Genomic DNA, 18,903 nt, shown 5'->3' on the forward strand with positions numbered 1-18,903 from the left:
GTTCAACCAGACACGCGACACAAAGGCTGGTGTGTAATATTATTCATTTATTTTTTACATTTAATAGCAAAATAGCTCTCAGTGTTTAATATAAAATTAAATATAATAGTGTTTTTTTTTGTTCTTTTTATGCAGTGTTTTACCAATAAACTAATGAATTGCTTTGCTCTAAGCAGACTGGAGAGTGACAGTGAAGGTCATCTGTGAGGTCGACACATTCAGTCCTGCGATTACCATGAGTTTCGAGTGAGTTGAAATTGATGTGCTTTATACAGGATGAGTATGTACTGTAAGGGGTAATCCACTGCTAGGTGCGCACTGCTAGATTTTAATGCACAACATGGAAGCAAAACCACCTGATTTTTGCCGCTGCAATGTGCATTAAAATCATGTAATAATGCACATTATCCTTGGATTATCCCACTTATACCACGGTCATTTGCCAGCACTTACATGTTAAAGCTGTTATTAGTGTTTGCAGCAGCAGGGTAAAAAATATGGTTATTTTTGTCAGATACAGTTCATCAGATCTAGCATTCTGCCAGTTTTAAATCAGATGGAGATAAAGTAGTGCTGTAAGATTACATTTATTTGTATTAATTATTGAGAGAGATGTGTGTGTGAATTACATTCGTCTATGCAGCATCTAGTGAATCTGTGAGATTTATTCAGTAGTGAAGCTATTTTATCAACTGAAGAGGCAGGGCAGTGTTGACAATGTTATGTTTGTGCATATTAAATGTGTGTATGCTGTGCGATCTTCAATCTTTGAGTGCAATAGGGCTGGGCGATATGGGCAAATAAAATGATCACGCTAATTGTTTTATATTAGTCGATATGGAGAATTATCACCATAAATGTCAAATCTTTATTTCTTTCAAGTTTAAAGGCAGATTTTTGCTCCAAAGTGAAAGTTGTAGAAACCAGAGCATTCATTTTGTTTCAAGTCTTGAAACAGGTTTGTGTTGCCTGACTTTGATGGCACGCATCTTCAGCACATTTTGCAGTGCAGGCTGCAATATTAATATTACATGTTTTTTCTTGAAACGCATATTTGAGAGTGAGTTGACAGTAGTATTAGCTTGAGTTAGGATGCAGATTTACTATGTTAAATTTATGTTCATTAACAAAACCAGTAACATCTGTTAAAAAGGGATAAAAATGTAACAACCTCATTTTTATTTGCTAAAATGTAATATTCTGACTGTTGAGTTTTATTAAAATTAACCATTGGTCATCCAGTATCATGCATTTAGATCATGATAACTATCACTATTACTCATGGCAAAATGTAACTTTATGGTTTATGTGGTATTTGTATGAAAAAAAGTAGCCTAAATACATTAAATACTGTAATTATATTCCATTAGTCCTTTAATACATTGTCTACATTAATAATATAATACAATTCAATATGTGTATCCCACATTTCAGGGTGCAGTTAATATTTACAGGCTAACGTAACAGAAAATTCATGGTAAATGATGGGAATTTGTAGACGGAAAAGCCTTCTGACTGTATCGTTGCGCACAGTGTTTCTCCTGTTTGTCAGAGCTGTTTCATCTGCCTTTAAACTGGTTAAAATCACTGAGACATTTGTGTTCTTCGCTGAATTCAAGCACTTCTCACTGGATCTTGTGACCGAGACCGATCAGAGTAAACGCATCTGCTCTAGTTAGCTCGCGCTGTGCTGCCGTTTGGACTTTGAGCCGAGCGGATGAATGGTATGTGTGGCGTGCGGTTCAAATGAGTTTCGTTCCGCTTTTGCCGCATAAACATTATCAAACAATTATCGAACTCTTGATATCATTTTATCGAGAAAAAATATATTGCGGTAATTATTGTTATCGTTTTATCACCCAGCCCTAATGTGCAAGTTGTGTGTGAGTGTGCTTCACCAAAGGCCATGGATTAAAATAAAACAGTGATTTAACTGACTGGAACTACCTGTGTTTAATGCACACCTTCCAGACATTTAGAATATAGTAGACAGACTCTCAATTAAAATGTAATTAACATTGCATAGCCTGGAACTAAAAAAATGGAGTACACCTGAGTCTGAGCAATGCTAATAACCAAATTTAATAACCAGTTTTCACATACGTTAAGCATTCATATCAAAACTGAAGTAGGTTTTGGGCTTAACCGATATAAAACTGCTTTGGCATCCAACCGTTTTTAAAAGTTGCATGTAGGGGTGGGCGATGTGACCAAAATCTTATTTCACGATATGAGAAATTCTATTACACAATAACAATATACAGTCATGTGGAAAAAGCAAGGACACCCTATTAAATTCCATGGTTTTCCATATCAGGACATAATAAAAAAAATATTCTGGTCCTTGGCAGGTGAGGTCTTAAAAAAGGTTTGGATAAAAAGGTTTAGAAAATAAAACCTCAGATGAACAACAACACGCCAGATCACACTGTGTCATTTATTCAGCAAAAATAAAGCCAAAATGGAAAATCCATGGGTCACAGACTCTGATTCAATTTCTTGTAGATCCACTTTTAGCAGCAATAACATGAATGGTAGAAACAAGTATTATCTTCTATTTGGCAGACGCTTTTATCCAAAGTGACTTACATTGCATTTCATGGTACACATTTACATTCTTATCAGTTCTTGCTTTCCCTGGCAATCGAACCCAGGACCTTGGCGTTGCAAGTATTCTTCAAACACTCTACTGTTCGAGCTACAGGAAAGCTCAAACTAAGGTTTGACTGGGTCAGAGCAACACCTTGATTTATTTCTTTTTCAGCCATTCTGTTGTTGATTTTCTGTTGTTCTTGGGATCATTGTCCTCTTGCATGACCAAATTTTGGCCAAGCTTTGACTCTAGAAAACTTTGGTATAAAAGTTCATGGTCACGGTCAACTCAATGACTGGGCCCAGGGCCCATGGCTACAAAACAACCCAAAATCATCACCCCTCCACCAGCATGCTTGACTTTTGGTATGAGATGTGTTTGTGCTGATATGCTCTTTTTGTTTTCACCAAACGTGGCGCTGTGCATTATGGCCAAACATCTCCACTTTGATCTTGTCTGTCCAAAGTACATTGTTCTAGAAGTCTTATGATTTGTTCAAATGCAACTTTGCAAATCTAAGCTATCCTGTCATGTTCTTTTTAGAGAGATGAGGCTTCCTCCTGGCAACCCTTCCAAACATGCCATTCTTGTCTGGCCTTTTTCTTATTGTGCTGTCTGAACCATAACATTTAGCTAAAATGTTTACTGCCAAGGACCAGATGCTTTTTTATTTGTCAGTACTCCGTCTGGGTTTTATATTGTTGGGTTTTCTCCGGCCAACTTTGTGGTGGTCCAATCAGCGAACTGAGGGAGTGGCTGAGAACGATGACGTTGAGATTGTGCGCTAGTTTGAGTTGTTGAGTTGTAAAGACACAAGGCTTATAGTGGAAATAGACATGTGGGGGTCGCCCAAGGGCGGAACCATGCACTTGGTGGCACCTACCCAACACGAAAGCTACAGGCGGCATAACTCTGGCGCTGACGTCAATGGCACTGGAGGAACTCAGGGCTTCCCGGAGAAACTCACCTGAGGAGAATATCGCATGTATCCAGTCTGAGGAGTGGAATGGCGAGCAAGCAAAGACAACTGAGTAGATCCTAGTTACCGGCTAGTTGAAGCGAATACACGGGAGGACACTGGCTCCACTCAGAGATTGCAGAATCTCGCGAATGTGTTACTGTGCGTTCACACCGGACGCGAATAGCACGTCAAATTCGCGTCTACCGCGTCTAGTTTGACGCTTGACCACTTTGTGTTAATTCGCGCGCATAAAAACAAAAGTTTGAAGCGAAATTTACGCGCGTCAGAGGCGAAATCCGGAGGCGAAAGTTTCTAAACCCGTTGGCGGCCATCTTTTTTAGATGTTTATCGAGCATTAGCATTAATCGAGAGAGTCACCGCTCGTATATGCTCTGGAGAGCAGAAACAGCTGCGTAGGGGACATCGTCGCTGTACTCGGGTCCACCAGACCCTCCGGAGGTTTTCAGGAGTTTCACAATTTGCTCCAGGAGCTAGGTTTGGTGGACCTAACGGTGAGGACGCTGACGAGGACAGCGTAGGCTGTATAAGGCCTCGGCCTCGAGTGGTCTATGCCTGTCGAGCCCGCGCTCTACAGCCCGGCGCGAGGTTCACCCTCGCCCACACCCACCTAATCTGTCATTTATTTTTGTTTTGATAATAAATGGAGCCAGCCTCCAAAAGTGAAACCTGTCCTGTGATTTTTTTAAAAGTTTTTATACACTAAATTGTGTTTGTTGTCTTTACATTAGAATAATAATGTTTCATATAATCTAGAATAGATATGGAATAAATAGCATTCAATACAAAATGAGTATCTCTCATATATTGAAATCGAGTTTTTATGTGAAAGATTTGCTTTGCACACCAAGCATTTTAGTCATATTACAAAATAATTGATCGAGGCCAAACATAAAATATCATTATAAACTGTCACTTCACCACGTGACAGCAGCAAGCAGGCTCCTGATTGGTTAACGCGGCGCGAATTGACACAGAAGTTCAGATTTTTCAACTCGGGCGGCAGACGCGAATTCGCGTCAAACGCGAGAATGCACAAAAAGCACTACATAAAACATTCGCGCGTAACGCGCTTAACACGCCAGACGCTCAATTCACGCCATTCGCGCGAACTTGACGCGCGAATGAGGCGTATTCGCGTCTACCGCGCCACGCTTTACGTCTCATTCGCGTCGCAGGAATTTTTTACGCGCGTAACGCGACTTTGCATTGACTTAACATTGAAATCACTTGCGCCTGACGCGCTATTCGCGTCCGGTGTGAGCGCACCATAAGGTGTCGCCCAGCCTGCAGCTCTGCAGATGTCTGTTAGCGAGGCACCATGCACTAAAGCTCAAGAGGAAGCCACACTCTGGGTGGAGTGTGCCTTCACACCAAGGGGGCACAGTCGACCTTGCTGCTGGTATGCCAAAGCAATGGCGTCCACTATCCAGTGAGACAACCTTTGCTTGGAGAGAGCCTTTCCCTTCAGCTTCCCACCATAACAGACAAAGAGCTGGTCTGAGGTCCTGAAACACTGCGTTCTGTCTTCATAATCAAGGAGGGCGTGTACTGGACAGAGCAGTGCCAAGGCTGGGTCTGCCTCCTCCCAGGGCAGCGCTTACAGGTTCACCACCTGATCTCGAAAAGGAGTGGTGGGAACCTTGGGCACATATCCAGGCCGGGGTCTCAGGATCACGTGAGAATAGGCCGGCCCTAGTTCCAGGCATGCTTTGTCAACTGAAAATGCCTGCAGGTCCCCTACCCTCTTGATGGAGGCCAATGCAACCAGGAGCACTGTCTTCATTTACAGGAACTTAAGCTCGACTGATTGCAAAGGCTCAAAGGGAGCACTCTGCAGGGCAGATAGAACCACTGTGAGGTCCCAAGAGGGTACAAGAGGAGGGTGAGGAGGATTTAGTCTGCTCGCTCCTCTCAGGAACCTGATGACCAGGTCATGCTTCCCCACGGATTTACCTTCAACTGTGTCATGATGTGTGGCAATAGCGGCAACAAACACTTTGAGGGTGGAGGGAGACAGCCTTTGCTCCAACCCTTCTTGCAGGAAGGAAAGCACAATACTGATCGGGCATTTTCTGGGATCTTCTCAGCAAGAAGAGCACCAGGTGACGAAGAGGTTCCACTTCAACGCATAAGCATGTCTCGTGGACAATGATCTAGAGGAAGTGATGGTAGCCACTACCGGAGGTGGTAGGGTACTCAAACCTGCCTCGTCCCGTCCAGAAGACACACATGTAGGTTTCATAGATCGGGACGAGGGTGTCGTCCTTCCTCAGAAGAATTGGCCAGGGAGGTGCTGTCACGAGGAGTACTAGTTCGGAGATAATAATAATTATATTTATTATTATTAGCCATGCCCACCTCAGGACTCGATTGCGAAGCCAGAGCTGAAGCGGTCTCATATGAAACAACCTGAGCAGTGTAGCTGCGGCTGCGAATACCATATGCCCCAGGAGCCTCTGAAATAAATTCAAGTAAAGACACGAGGAGATAGGGCTAACCCGAAAGGGTGAACCACGTACTGATATGCCCGCCCCTCGAAAGCAAACCGTAGAAACGATCTGTGTCGAGGAAGAATGTAGCCTTGAAAGTAGTCGTCCTTCAGGTTGATCGCTGGAAACCAATCCAACGGACGAACACATTCGAAAATGCGTTTCGCTGTCAACATCTTGAAAGGAAGCCTGTGAAGGGATCGGTTCAAGACGTGCAGTTCCAGGATTGGCCGTAACGCACAGGTTTTCTTGTGTACAATGAAGTAGGGGCTGTAGAAGCCGGACTTCATTTCGGCTGGAGGGACAGTCTCAATAGCACCCTTCGCCAGTAGGGTGGCGATCTCTGTACACATGACAGGGGCATTACCTCCGACAATGGTGTAGCGGACTCCCCGGATACGGGGAGGAGACCGTGCAAACTGAATCACATAGCTGAGCCTAATGGTTCTCGCGACCCAGTGGGACAGGTTGGGAAGCTCTAACCAAACTCACAAGAACTGTGCCAGTGGGGTCATGCAAACCACAGACGTACCCTCGATGGGGCAGCGAGGCAGACTTACCGGCCCGGACATGAGAGGAGTAGCGTCCCGGTGTGGGGACGTGGTCATTTGCAGCATCCTGACAGAGGAGACCAGGGAAGGACCAGCGTTCCATGGGGGCCTGCTCTGCCAGGGATCTGGCGACAGAGGGGGATGTGAGTGGCGAGGCTCGTGAGTGGTGGGCACTGTCATCCGAGACCTCTGGTGGCTCAGAGATGGGTGTGTCAGTTCTTTCTTTAACCACATTAAGGTGCTGCCCGCCGGAGGGCCAGCAGCGGTGAGTGGAGAACAAAAGATTCTCCCCCAATCTCTGAGGATTTTGTACCGAAAATTTCCCGGGATTCAGCCCGGGAAAGCATGGCTGTCAACTCGGGATCTGACTCGGACAATGCTGGCACGCCCGAAAGCGACAGCACAGCCGAATCATCATCTCCCGAGGACTCCTGTCCACCTTGTGATGCAGCGATAGATATATTTACCTTGTCTAGAGCGGCAAAAGAAACACAGGGAACGTCCGAAGACGGTCCCGCGGTTTCAATCGGGACGCTCGCGGGTTGCGACATGCAAGAGGGGGGTGTGGGCCGAGGAGGAATTGTCGGCGCTTTGTTCCACACCATCACCCTCAGGTCACCCTGTCCACCAGTCAAAGTACCACCTCTCGAAGAGGAGGTAGATCGGGGTGTGGATGAGGGGACTCTCGCTCTAGTGGGGTCATTGAGTCTCGACCGCAGTGCCGCGATGGTCATGTTCCCACAATGAGAACATGAATCATCCACAAAGGCTGCCTTAGCGTGATCTAGGCCCAAACACGCAAGGCAGCGATTGTGCCCATCAAACTGAGAAACGGTCCGACCACAACCAGAAGTGCACGGGCGAGACATCTTTAAAAAGACGTGCCACGCGCAATCTCTTTCGTGAGAGGGAAAACTCTGCAGAGTGTTGAAGCGAACAGGGAGAACACACAACTGGAAGATCACTGCACAGACCAGCAGGCAATGTGAACTCGCTGGAATGAACTTGATGATGCTATGGGGAACACCCTCCACATGTCTGAAAGCTTATCCAATCCCGGCAATCGTTATTGACCGGCGACAACCTATGACGTTACTACTAGGGCGTCCTGGAAGTATATAAGAACATGTCATCCACTTAATATCTGAAGGGACTGTTCAGCAGGCATGGCTAGTGATGCAGTGTCTCGTTCCCTGTTATCAGAAAACATTGGTTACAGTCGTAACCTGAGACATTCCCTTTCAAAAGGGAACTCGCACTGTGTCGATGCTATAGGGAATGATATACAAACCCACCATGCTGAGGGGAGTGCATGCCAAATTATGACTGTGACATAAATACCCCTTTTCCACCAAGGCAGTGCTGGTGCTGGTTCGAAGCCAGAGCCTAGTTTCAAATCGGTTCTTTGTTTTTCGACACCCAAAGCACCAGCTCTGAACCAGTAAAAGTGGTTCTTAAGTAGCACCAAAACATTGCTGGTCTACCGAGGTTACCGAGACCAACAAGACGAACAGAAACTTGTGACCACCATTTTTTAAATAGTCTAAATGTAGCTCGATTGTAATCTCCGTCTATGCAAATTACGGCGAGCTGCACGAACGCGTTGGATTCGCCGTGTTTTCATTATATGCGCACGCTGCAAGCAGAGGAGCTGATAAATTTATGAGCAATTATCGCATGCCAATGTGCATTGGCCCATTTTAATACACTTGAAGCAGATTGGTCTCTCAAGGTGATCCCAATTACATTGGCACGTTCTTTTTTCATAACTTATTGGGCGTATTACTATTACATTTCATGACGTATTACTAAACAATTTTTAACATTAATTAGGTCACTCTATTATCTCATTATTTCATCACTGTTAATAGTGCTGTGCTGTGCATATATATTTACATACAATATATTTACATGCAAAATACACAATATAGCAAAATCTATAACGATATACATTTTATACTGCCGCCACGATATATATATACAGTCAATTCTGCCCAGTCCTAGTTGCATGACAGCATGCCATGAAAAGACTACTGACCTTGTAGTAAAGAAGAATATCTTTTTAAAAATATTATCTGTATTTTGATTGTTTTCCCAAAATATTGTTTCTTTACATTAATATGTTCAAGTTAAAGATATATGTAACGTTATGTTGTTATATTGATGGATACTACTAGTCTAAAAGTTTAGCTATATAAATATTCTGAGAAACATTTGACATATTTTACAGACAGACAAGACTTCCACCAAGCGGACCAACTCTTATTCATAAAGGTCCTCCAAAACGATTTCATCTAGGCACAGAAAGAAAAGTGCTTGATGATGATGGGAAAGTCAGAAAATGGACTTATGGGAAAAAAGAAACAAAGAAAGAAAACAAAATTGTTCTGCTGGTGGGAGAAACCGGCACTGGCAAGACGACTCTCATTAACACCATGGTCAACTACTTACTGGGAGTGAAGTTTGAAGATGAAATATGGTATGAAATCACAGAAGAAGAAGCCAGAGACCAATCAGAATCACAAACCTCTGAAATCACCATGTATGAGGTCTGTCCTGTAGAGAATCCTTTATCTCTCACCATCATTGATACTCCAGGATACGGAGACACTAGAGGACTGGAAAAGGATCTGGAAGTTGCTGAGAATTTATCCGCTCTGTTTCAGAGCAGTGATGGAGTTCGTCATATTGACGCTGTGTGTTTTGTGATTCAAGCATCTAAGAATCGCCTCTCGGACAGACAGCATTACATCATCAGTTCAGTTCTGTCATTGTTTGGAAAAGACATTGTGAACAACATTGTGTTTTTAATCACACACTCTGATGGTCTGCCAGCCCAAAACGTCCTCAGCGCCATTAACAAAGCTAGAATCCCCTGCAGACGAGACCGCAATAACCAACCTGTTCATTTCTTATTCAACAACCGGCAGGCTGAAGCCCAGCACAATGAGAAACGTTACCTCAAAGCTCAAAGAGACGCCTGGGAAAACAGCATGGAAGAGACAAAGCAATTCCTTCAGTCTCTGGAAGAAAAGAACAGAAGAAGTTTGGAGTTGACTTCAAATGTCCTGATAGAGCGCATTCAATTTGAAGCGCTTATCTGCAACTTACAGCTGCGAGTTCAAGAGAAGGAGTCGAAGAAATCTGAAAAAATTCAGATCCAGGAGGCAATGAGACAAAACAAGGAAAAGATTGAGAGGCGTACAAACTTTAGCATTAGGGTCAAAAAGACTGTCAAAGAGAAGGTTCCCATTGAAAGCGCTTCATGGAAGAGCAGGAAGGCGACGACCTGTACCGTCTGTGAGGAAAACTGCCATGAGTTTGGCTGCTGGTGGGTTTCTAATCCCAGCAAATGTGAAGTCATGAATAACGGCTACTGTACCGTGTGCACAGGGAAGTGCCACCACAGCAAACACGTCAAAGAAGACAAGAAATATGTCATCAGCACCTCAAACGTTGTGATTGAATTTGATAAAATAAAAAAGGAATATGAAAAAGCTCAAACTAAAAGGTTTTCAGTTGTAATGGATGATCTTGATCAAGATCTGAAGGAGCTTGAGGACCAAAAGCAAATTCTTCTATTCAATGCTTACAAGACCATCAAACATCTGTCTCAGATCGCATTAAAGCCAGACTCGGCCTTCACTCTTCAGCATCTGGACTTCTTCATCCCCAGAGTGAGGGAGGCTGGGAAAAAAGACTGGGTCCGAGAGCTGGAGGAAATGAGGAGAACCGCTGAAGCTGAAGAAGCAAATAAAAGTGCTCTGAGTTATCTGAAAGCTGGTCTGACAAAACTGTTCCTTGGTGCAGTGAACAAATGCAAAGACAACAAGAGATGAATCAATGAAAGTAAAGGAGATTGCTTACAGTGAGAAATCAATGCATGTTCTGTAGATCTTAAAATAAGACATTTATTTTAATCATAGTATCAAGCTATTAGTGCTTATTTAAAAGACTAGCAACTCCAATACAATGTTAGTTTATGAACTGTCATAATAACTGTAATATTTTGGGGAACTGGATCATAGTTTTAACAGAAAATGTCACATTTTGTCACATGATATGAATTGTCACACCTTTAGTACGGTGGGGGAAGTTGTAATTATCTGATTGGTCAGTTTGTTTGTCTCACATTTGGGTTTTAGTCACATGGTCACGGAAGGGATAAAAGAAGATTGTAACGGTTGCTCTGGCTGTTTTATGCTCTGGCCCTTCTTTGGTTTGGGTCTTTTATCATTATACCTTTTCAATTAAAAATGATGTGCTAACTAGTTTTTAGTTGGTATTGACTTTGAAGTGCTACCTATTGCAATACAATATTGTCACTCTCTATAGCAACGCTCTCCCACATATTAAGCTATTGTAACTGCACTTATTTCTTTGATTGGTATAAGTAGCAGTGGGTGGTAATAGACAAGAAATGTACAGTTTTGTTTAACTCTGAAACATGAAATGTGGATTTATCTGCTTTTGCAAAAAAAAAAAAAAAAAAAAAAAGATTGTTGGAGTTATCTGCTTTTGCAAAAAAACAAAAACAAACAAGCTTTTAAAGGGATAGTTCACCCAAAAATGAAAATTCTGTCATCATTTACTCACCCTCAAGTTGTTTCAAACCTGTATGAATTTCTTTTTTCTGCTGAACACAAAAGAAGATATTTTGAAAAATGTCGGTAACCAAACAGTTGATGGACCCCATTGACTTCCATAGTAGGAAAAAAAAATACTATGGAAGTCAATGGGGACCAGCAACTGTTTGGTTACCGACATTTTTCAAAATATCTTCTTTTGTGTTCAGCAGAAAAAAGAAATTCATACAGGTTTGAAACAACTTGAGGGTGAGTAAATGATGACAGAATTTTCATTTTTGGGTGAACTATCCCTTTAATATATATATAAAAAAACATACTTTCAATGAACTGTAATTGTGTAAGTTATTTTATTTTTGGAGTTATTATTACTTAATCAAAACAACCCAGCTGCAGTTTGATTGATATTACTTGGAATGCACAATAATAATAAAAAAAAACATGATTTATGAAAATGAACAAGAACAAGAGTTATCTGTTTTTGCAAATTAACTCTTCTGTTGTAAATGTCCCAATTGGGAGAGGGTGTGCAAATTTTGAGTTTAATTAAACGCATGTGAGTTAATAAACCTAACTGGTTGTGTAAACTTGGCACATACTATCTAAATATCGATAAATCTAACGCTATAGACCTGAATCGAATCATAATCGTATCGCAGAATTTTTTTAGGTATCGGCAAATATTGTATAGCTGGCTGAGAGAATCGATATTGTATCTTATTGTGATGAACTGTCCGATTTACATCCCTAATTACTAAAGGGCTTTAAAAAAAATATATAGGGTTATATATATATATATATATATATATATATATATACACTCACCTAAAGGATTATTAGGAACACCTGTTCAATTTCTCATTAATGCAATTATCTAAACCCGTCCTTCGGATGAGACGTTAAACCGAGGTCCTGACTCTCTGTGGTCATTAAAAATCCCAGGATGTCCTTCGAAAAAGAGTAGGGGTGTAACCCCGGCATCCTGGCCAAATTTGCCCCTTGGCCCCTGTCCATCATGGCCTCCTAATCATCCCCATATGGCTTCATCGCTCTGTCTCCTCTCCACCAGTAAGCTGGTGTGTGGTGGGCGTTCTGGCGCAATATGGCTGCCGTCGCATCATCCAGGTGGATGCTACACATTGGTGGTGGTTGAGGAGATTCCCCCATCCATGTAAAGCGCTTTGAGGTCTCAGAAAAAGCGCTATATAAATGTAACAAATTATTATTATTATTATTAATCAACCAATCACATGGCAGTTGTTTCAATGCATTTAGGGGTGTGGTCCTGGTCAAGACAATCTCCTGAACTCCAAACTGAATGTCAGAATGGGAAAGAAAGGTGATTTAAGCAATTTTGAGCGTGGCATGGTTGTTGGTGCCAGACGGGCCGGTCTGAGTATTTCACAATCTGCTCAGTTACTGGGATTTTCACGCACAACCATTTCTAGGGTTTACAAAGAATGGTGTGAAAAGGGAAAAACATCCAGTATGCGGCAGTCCTGTGGGCGAAAATGCCTTGTTGATGCTAGAGGTCAGAGGAGAATGGGCCGACTGATTCAAGCTGATAGAAGAGCAACTTTGACTGAAATAACCACTCGTTACAACCGAGGTATGCAGCAAAGCATTTGTGAAGCCACAACCTTGAGGCGGATGGGCTACAACAGCAGAAGACCCCACCGGGTACCACTCATCTCTGCTACAAATAGGAAAAAGAGGCTACAATTTGCACAAGCTCACCAAAATTGGACAGTTGAAGACTGGCAAAATGTTGCCTGGTCTGATGAATCTCGATTTCTGTTGAGACATTCAGATGGTAGAGTCAGAATTTGGCGTAAACAGAATGAGAACATGGATCCATCATGCCTTGTTACCACTGTGCAGGCTGGTGGTGGTGGTGTAATGGTGTGGGGGATGTTTTCTTGGCACACTTTAGGCCCCTTAGGGCCAATTGGGCATCGTTTAAATGCCAAGGCCTCCCTGAGCATTGTTTCTGACCATGTCCATCCCTTTATGACCACCATGTACCCATCCTCTGATGGCTACTGATGGCTACTGATAATGCACCATGTCACAAAGCTCGAATCATTTCAAATTGGTTTCTTGAACATGACAATGAGTTCACTGTACTAAAATGGCCCCCACAGTCACCAGATCTCACCCAATAGAGCTCTTTGGGATGTGGTGGAACGGGAGCTTCGTGCCCTGGATGTGCATCCCACAAATCTCCATCAACTGCAAGATGCTATCCTATCAATATGGGCCAACATTTCTAAAGAATGCTTTCAGCACCTTGTTGAATCAATGCCACGTAGAATTAAGGCAGTTCTGAAGGCGAAAGGGGGTCAAACACAGTATTAGTATGGTGTTCCTAATAATCCTTTAGGTGAGTGTATATATATATATGCAATGCAATGCATTGACAACAATGCAATGAAGTTCTCAAAATACGAATTTCAGGCATTGGTCAGAGTAGCATAAGCCCGATAAGGGAGGATTAAAGGAAAAGGAAAGATTTTTTTTATTTTTTATTAATATTTTTATTTTTTTATGAGGTTAAGTGCTCACGGAAGAGATGGGTTTTCGGTTGTCTTTTGAATGTTGTCAGGGATTCTGCATTCTGGATGAGGGTGGGGAGAGTATTCCACCAGCATGGAACTGTGAATGAGAATGTATAACTGTACAGTATAGGCTATGTAATAATGCATAATGTATAGCATTAACCACAAACAATCACAATACAGATTGTCTTGATTTTCAACACAATAACATTTTAAACATTTTAAGCATCAATTAAGGTACTGAGAATCACCCTATGATTTTGTGATTGGCTCAAACTAGAGAATTAGTGCTCTAAGAACCACACATGGCCTTTGCCTTTTGGTGACCCATTTTAGAACAGAAAGTAATAATTTGTTACATAATTTGTTTGTTTTGACATAGTCTGTGAGCGATCTGGCAGCAAGGTGACACCTTTAGAATTGTGGGTGTAACAGAAGAAACAAAGGCTTATACTGTTCTAAAAACATCAGCATACCGCAGAAGATTGGAGGATAAACAGGGAAGGGTGTGTGACATACTTTAAAATACTTTTCTGATATTTCATACTTAAATATTTTGATTCGTTCAAATTTATTTACTTTGAGGTAATGAATTTACTCAAAATATTGGGCATATTGGGCTTGTTAGGAATTACATTTCAGGGACGTGCTGATCTGTGCCTCCAGCGATGTACAAATATGTTATTTATTAAAGGGGTGGTTGAAAATGATTTCACTTTTCTAACTTTAGTTAGTGTGTAATGTTGCTGTTTGAGCATAATCAACATCTGCAAAGTTACAATGCCCAAAGTTCAAAGCAAAGGAAGATATTTGCTTTTAAAGAAAAGGACTACAACAAGGACTACACGACATTCCTCTAGGGTTAGTGACATCACCAACCCTGAAATGTACATAAACCTCGCCCCCGGGAACACGCAGTCCATGTTGAGAAGAGGAAAAGTTGTTGTGTAAGAGTACATTTGTGAGTCAGCTCAAACTTTAGCATCCATCTTTTCACATGCAATAGAAAGTCACTCTGTGTGCATCTCACAACAGTTCCTATACGAGTGATTTATAGATTACCATGACAGAATATGCTAATTGAAGATAGTTAACTCCACATCAGCAACATAAATTCATCAACTAACCATTCAGAGACGTCCTGTTGCATTCTACATGTAGTCACTTCTTCTTGAGTCTCTCCATCTTTGTCTGACCCCGTTTTAACATTAAAGGCAGAACAGTTTCTGTCATTTTAGTGTGTCTGCGTGAGGTAATCCAGCTGCTAACAAACACAAGCTCTTGAAACCCCGCCCTCTGCAGCAGCTCATTTGTATTTAAAGGGCCAGGCACAAAACGGTGCGTTTTTGCAAACCCTCAAAAAGTGACAACTTTAACATGCTATATAAAAATATCTGTGGGGTATTTTCTGCTAAAACTTCACACACACACTCTGGCGACATCAGAGATAAATTTTACATCTTGTGAAAAGGGCATTTTACCACCCCTTTAAAGTATTATTGTTTTATTGATTTTAATATAATTAAAAACATGACTATAACATCTCAAATCCTAAAATAAAATAAAATAAAATAAAAAGTGTTTGGTAACGCTTTAGATTACAGAAGAATTTACAGCGTAACTTTAGGTAAAAAGTAGGCTACTTGCATGTAAGTATAAGGGAACAATACAAGTTTTGGTAATAAAGGGATAACAACAAGGAGAATTAACAAATTATTTATAAGTATTGTAAGTATTTTAGAACTAAGGGGTACTCAGGGTCACACTAAGCACGAGCACAGTGCTTTTCTCTGGATTGTGCTGCACGTATCAGAATATTATTATGGAGGCAGTTGACGTTGATGGAGGAATTTACAGCTTTACTCACAAACTACAATTCCTGTTCATCAATAAGATGCACCAGACCTGTTATAGCCTACAGCTAAATATACTCGAATTCATTGAATTAATTGAAAAGTGTTCTGTCCAGGTAGTAATAGAGGATATTTTCTGTCGTAATGATGACAGTAGCGCACAGGAATAGCAGCTGTTCTGTGCTCCGGCACGGTTAGTGATCACACCACATGCGTACCACGCCTGAACCGTGAACTGTGTTCACCTCTTCCACGCGGGCAAGGCATTACATTTTTCGTATTGTTTTTTTGTGTGTGTGTGTGTGTGTGTGTAGTTTGATTTACAGAAGATCTGACCAATCATAACACCGACTTTTTGTTCGACAAACTAACCAGACCGTAGAGTTGGTAGATTAACATCAGTGGACTTGAACTTGAAAAATGGTGTAAATTGATGTCTTTCCGCAGTTGAAACAACACACCTTAATGTTCATGCATGTTTATTTCATGCTAAAACTAGAAGAGATGATCGGTTCATGTGCTGCGTGATATGAGGCGATACAGCGATCTGTCAACACACATTAAAGAGCCACTTAAAAACAACATGAAACCATGAGACTTTGTTTCATACCTAAAGAAACCTGTTCTGTCTTGTCTGTCAGCGCGTTGTCAGTGTCCTCTTTGCTCCGCTATGTATTTTTGACATGATGTGTGGCGTAAAAGTGGCATGGCTTGTTGGACAACTAAGAGGGGCGTTTCTTTTTGAAAGGTCAATTGATAAAAGTTCATATATGTGTTTTGTATTACATAAGAGATTATATCTACACAGCTTTGTTTTAAAAAAATGTATTTAATAAATGATATTTCGGAGCAGCTAACCTCACTATGTAAAATCCAAAAGTGATTTTAACTAACACTTTTTAGTTAACTTTACATAATGTTATCTTAATTGTAAAAATCTAGTAATCTGTACTATTCGCATAATATGCCTTGTTAACCCAAGTTCAGATTAATTGTTTGGTTTAAGTGCCATTTTGTCAAGCAAAAAAAAAAAACAACTTTTCACTCACTTCCTCCACTTCTGCAGTGATCTTTCTCTAGTCGCATTCACTCACTTCCTCCACTTCTGCAGTGATCTTTCTCTAGTCGCATTCACTCACTTCCTCCACTTCTGCAGTTATCTTTCTCTAGTCGCATTCACTCACTTCCTCCACTTCTGCAGTGATCTTTCTCTCGCATTCACTCACTTCCTCCACTTCTGCAGTGATCTTTCTCTCGCATTCACTCACTTCCTCCACTTCTGCAGTGATCTTTCTCTCGCATTCACTCACTTCCTCCACTTCTGCAGTGATCTTTCTCTAGTCGCATTCACTCACTTCCTCCACTTCTGCAGTGATCTTTCTCTAGTCGCATTCACTCACTTCCTCCACTTCTACAGTGATCTTTCTCTAGTCGCATTCACTCACTTCCTCCACTTCTGCAGTGATCTTTCTCTCGCATTCACTCACTTCCTCCACTTCTGCAGTTATCTTTCTCTAGTCGCATTCACTCACTTCCTCCACTTCTGCAGTGATCTTTCTCTAGTCGCATTCACTCATTTCCAAAGTCATCTTGAATGTTCAATTGTCAATACAACCGAAAAATTTGAGAGAACATCACTTAAGCACTTTATATATGATGTTGATTTTGTAACACTTTAGAATACTATTACTTCGTTAATGAATAACTACACAGGAACAAATGAGTAACACACTATTAACACTCTAGTAACACTCAAGAAAATCTGATTAACAAATAAGTAATAGTGCTCAGTTGAATGTGGTAGTTCACTATAATCAGTAACAGAAACAAAAGCTTCAGGAGGGAGAAAGGCCAAAATTATAAACAAAATTATGGTAAATTATCTGGGGCAGAAGAGAAGAAGTCTGCATGAGGAGAGAAAAACCTCCAGATCTCTCTGCTCACTGTGTGGCTTTAAAATGCTTTTATTGCTGGTCTTCTTGCAGGAACCAATGAACGGTGTGCCAGATGACCATCATTAAATGAGGTGCAGGTGTCTACAGTCAGCACCTGAAGAGCATTGGTATGAAAGAAAACAGAGAAGCAGCAATGCACAAAAATACACAGCAATGACCTTAAACATCTGTACAAGAGAAAACCAATACATCCTTGGATGTAACAACAGTCACAGGTAATACTGCAAAAACAGTATAAAAGTGTTACAAACAAGTCATGTTGCATTCCAGGTGTTCTGAAGCCGTACAATGTCTTTACTTAAAGAACAGAGTGAAACTTACGGTTTTAATCAATTAATAATGTCCCGTTCTGTAAACGCGCACAGTCATGTCTCACTCAAAAGATACACACAAACGTAGCACGACACACTCGTGGTCACGAGACATTGCCAAGAATCAGAATCAGAATCTCAACAATGGTGACAAGCTTCATGCTGCAATGCATGCTGGGTGCCATGAGTTTTATACTATGATGACAGATTCATATGCTGATTCTTGATGTCTGTGTGTGTCTAAAGATTTGTTTTCCCCATATTGTATTTAAAAAATAAATAAAAAATATTCAGAATGTGTGCTCTTAGGCAAGAAAGTATTGTTGGTGAATAAAATGTATTAATGACAAATAACCACTTTTTGTCAGGGTTAAATTTAGTATATTAATCTATTTTATGATGATGAAAACTATATCACCTGATCATCTTTGTTTCTGGCTTTCTTTGCAACAAATTATGTTTTATTAAACATTACAAAGACCACAAACTCACATAAAAAGCCAATAGTCAAACTGCCCAACTAAAGGAAACACTGATCACCATAATGGTGATCAAATATTTCCATTAATTTGTTGTTTCATTTTCTGAGTCAAGCATGATGTTGAATCAACATCACATTGTAACATTGATTCAATGCCATTACCATTGGTTTTTGGATGCAATTTCAACATTAATTGCAAGTGCAAAAGATATGTTGATTCAATGCAGTTAACGTTGACACATTAACATTGATTTAACGGTAACACTTTATTATAATGGTCCGTCATTAATAAGTAACTACGCAGGAAGTAATGAAGGACTAATGAGTAGTTCTACATTAACACTTCAGCTACTACTATTAACTAATATGGAAACAATATTAACTAATATTAACTAATACGTAATATTGAATTTAGGACTAAGATAGTTCCTTATTAGGTAATCAATAATTACTGAATGAGATTGGCATCATTAAGAACTAATAAGTAATTATGACAACTTATAAAGAACATTATCGTGTTTTTCGATGAACATGTTTTTCACTT

At 40.9% G+C, this 18,903-nt stretch overlaps 2 protein-coding genes across 3 annotated transcripts in view; both read left to right on the forward strand.

Annotated features, from left to right (window-relative positions):
• LOC309492449 (uncharacterized protein) overlaps positions 1-18,903 on the forward strand; it is a 20,101-nt gene continuing 1,198 nt past the window's right edge. The window contains exons 1-4 of the mRNA XM_082161434.1: positions 1-29; positions 177-246; positions 8,846-14,265; positions 17,598-17,782. Coding sequence (XP_082017560.1) covers positions 236-246; positions 8,846-10,454 — 1,620 coding nt within the window. The 5' untranslated portion in view covers positions 1-29; positions 177-235 and the 3' untranslated portion in view covers positions 10,455-14,265; positions 17,598-17,782. The remainder of the gene's footprint in view (positions 30-176; positions 247-8,845; positions 14,266-17,597; positions 17,783-18,903) is intronic.
• LOC309492443 (uncharacterized protein) overlaps positions 17,634-18,903 on the forward strand; it is a gene marked incomplete at its 5' end in the record, with an annotated part of 12,710 nt that continues 11,440 nt past the window's right edge. Inside the window, one exon of one of the 2 annotated variants that reach the window (XM_082161422.1) lies at positions 17,634-17,782. In XM_082161422.1, coding sequence (XP_082017548.1) covers positions 17,634-17,782 — 149 coding nt within the window. The remainder of the gene's footprint in view (positions 17,783-18,903) is intronic. The other variant, XM_082161423.1, reaches the window with a different exon arrangement.

The sequence above is a fragment of the Leuciscus leuciscus genome (assembly GCF_965113295.1).
Source record: "Leuciscus leuciscus genome assembly, chromosome: 2".
Taxonomy (NCBI): domain Eukaryota; kingdom Metazoa; phylum Chordata; class Actinopteri; order Cypriniformes; family Leuciscidae; genus Leuciscus; species Leuciscus leuciscus.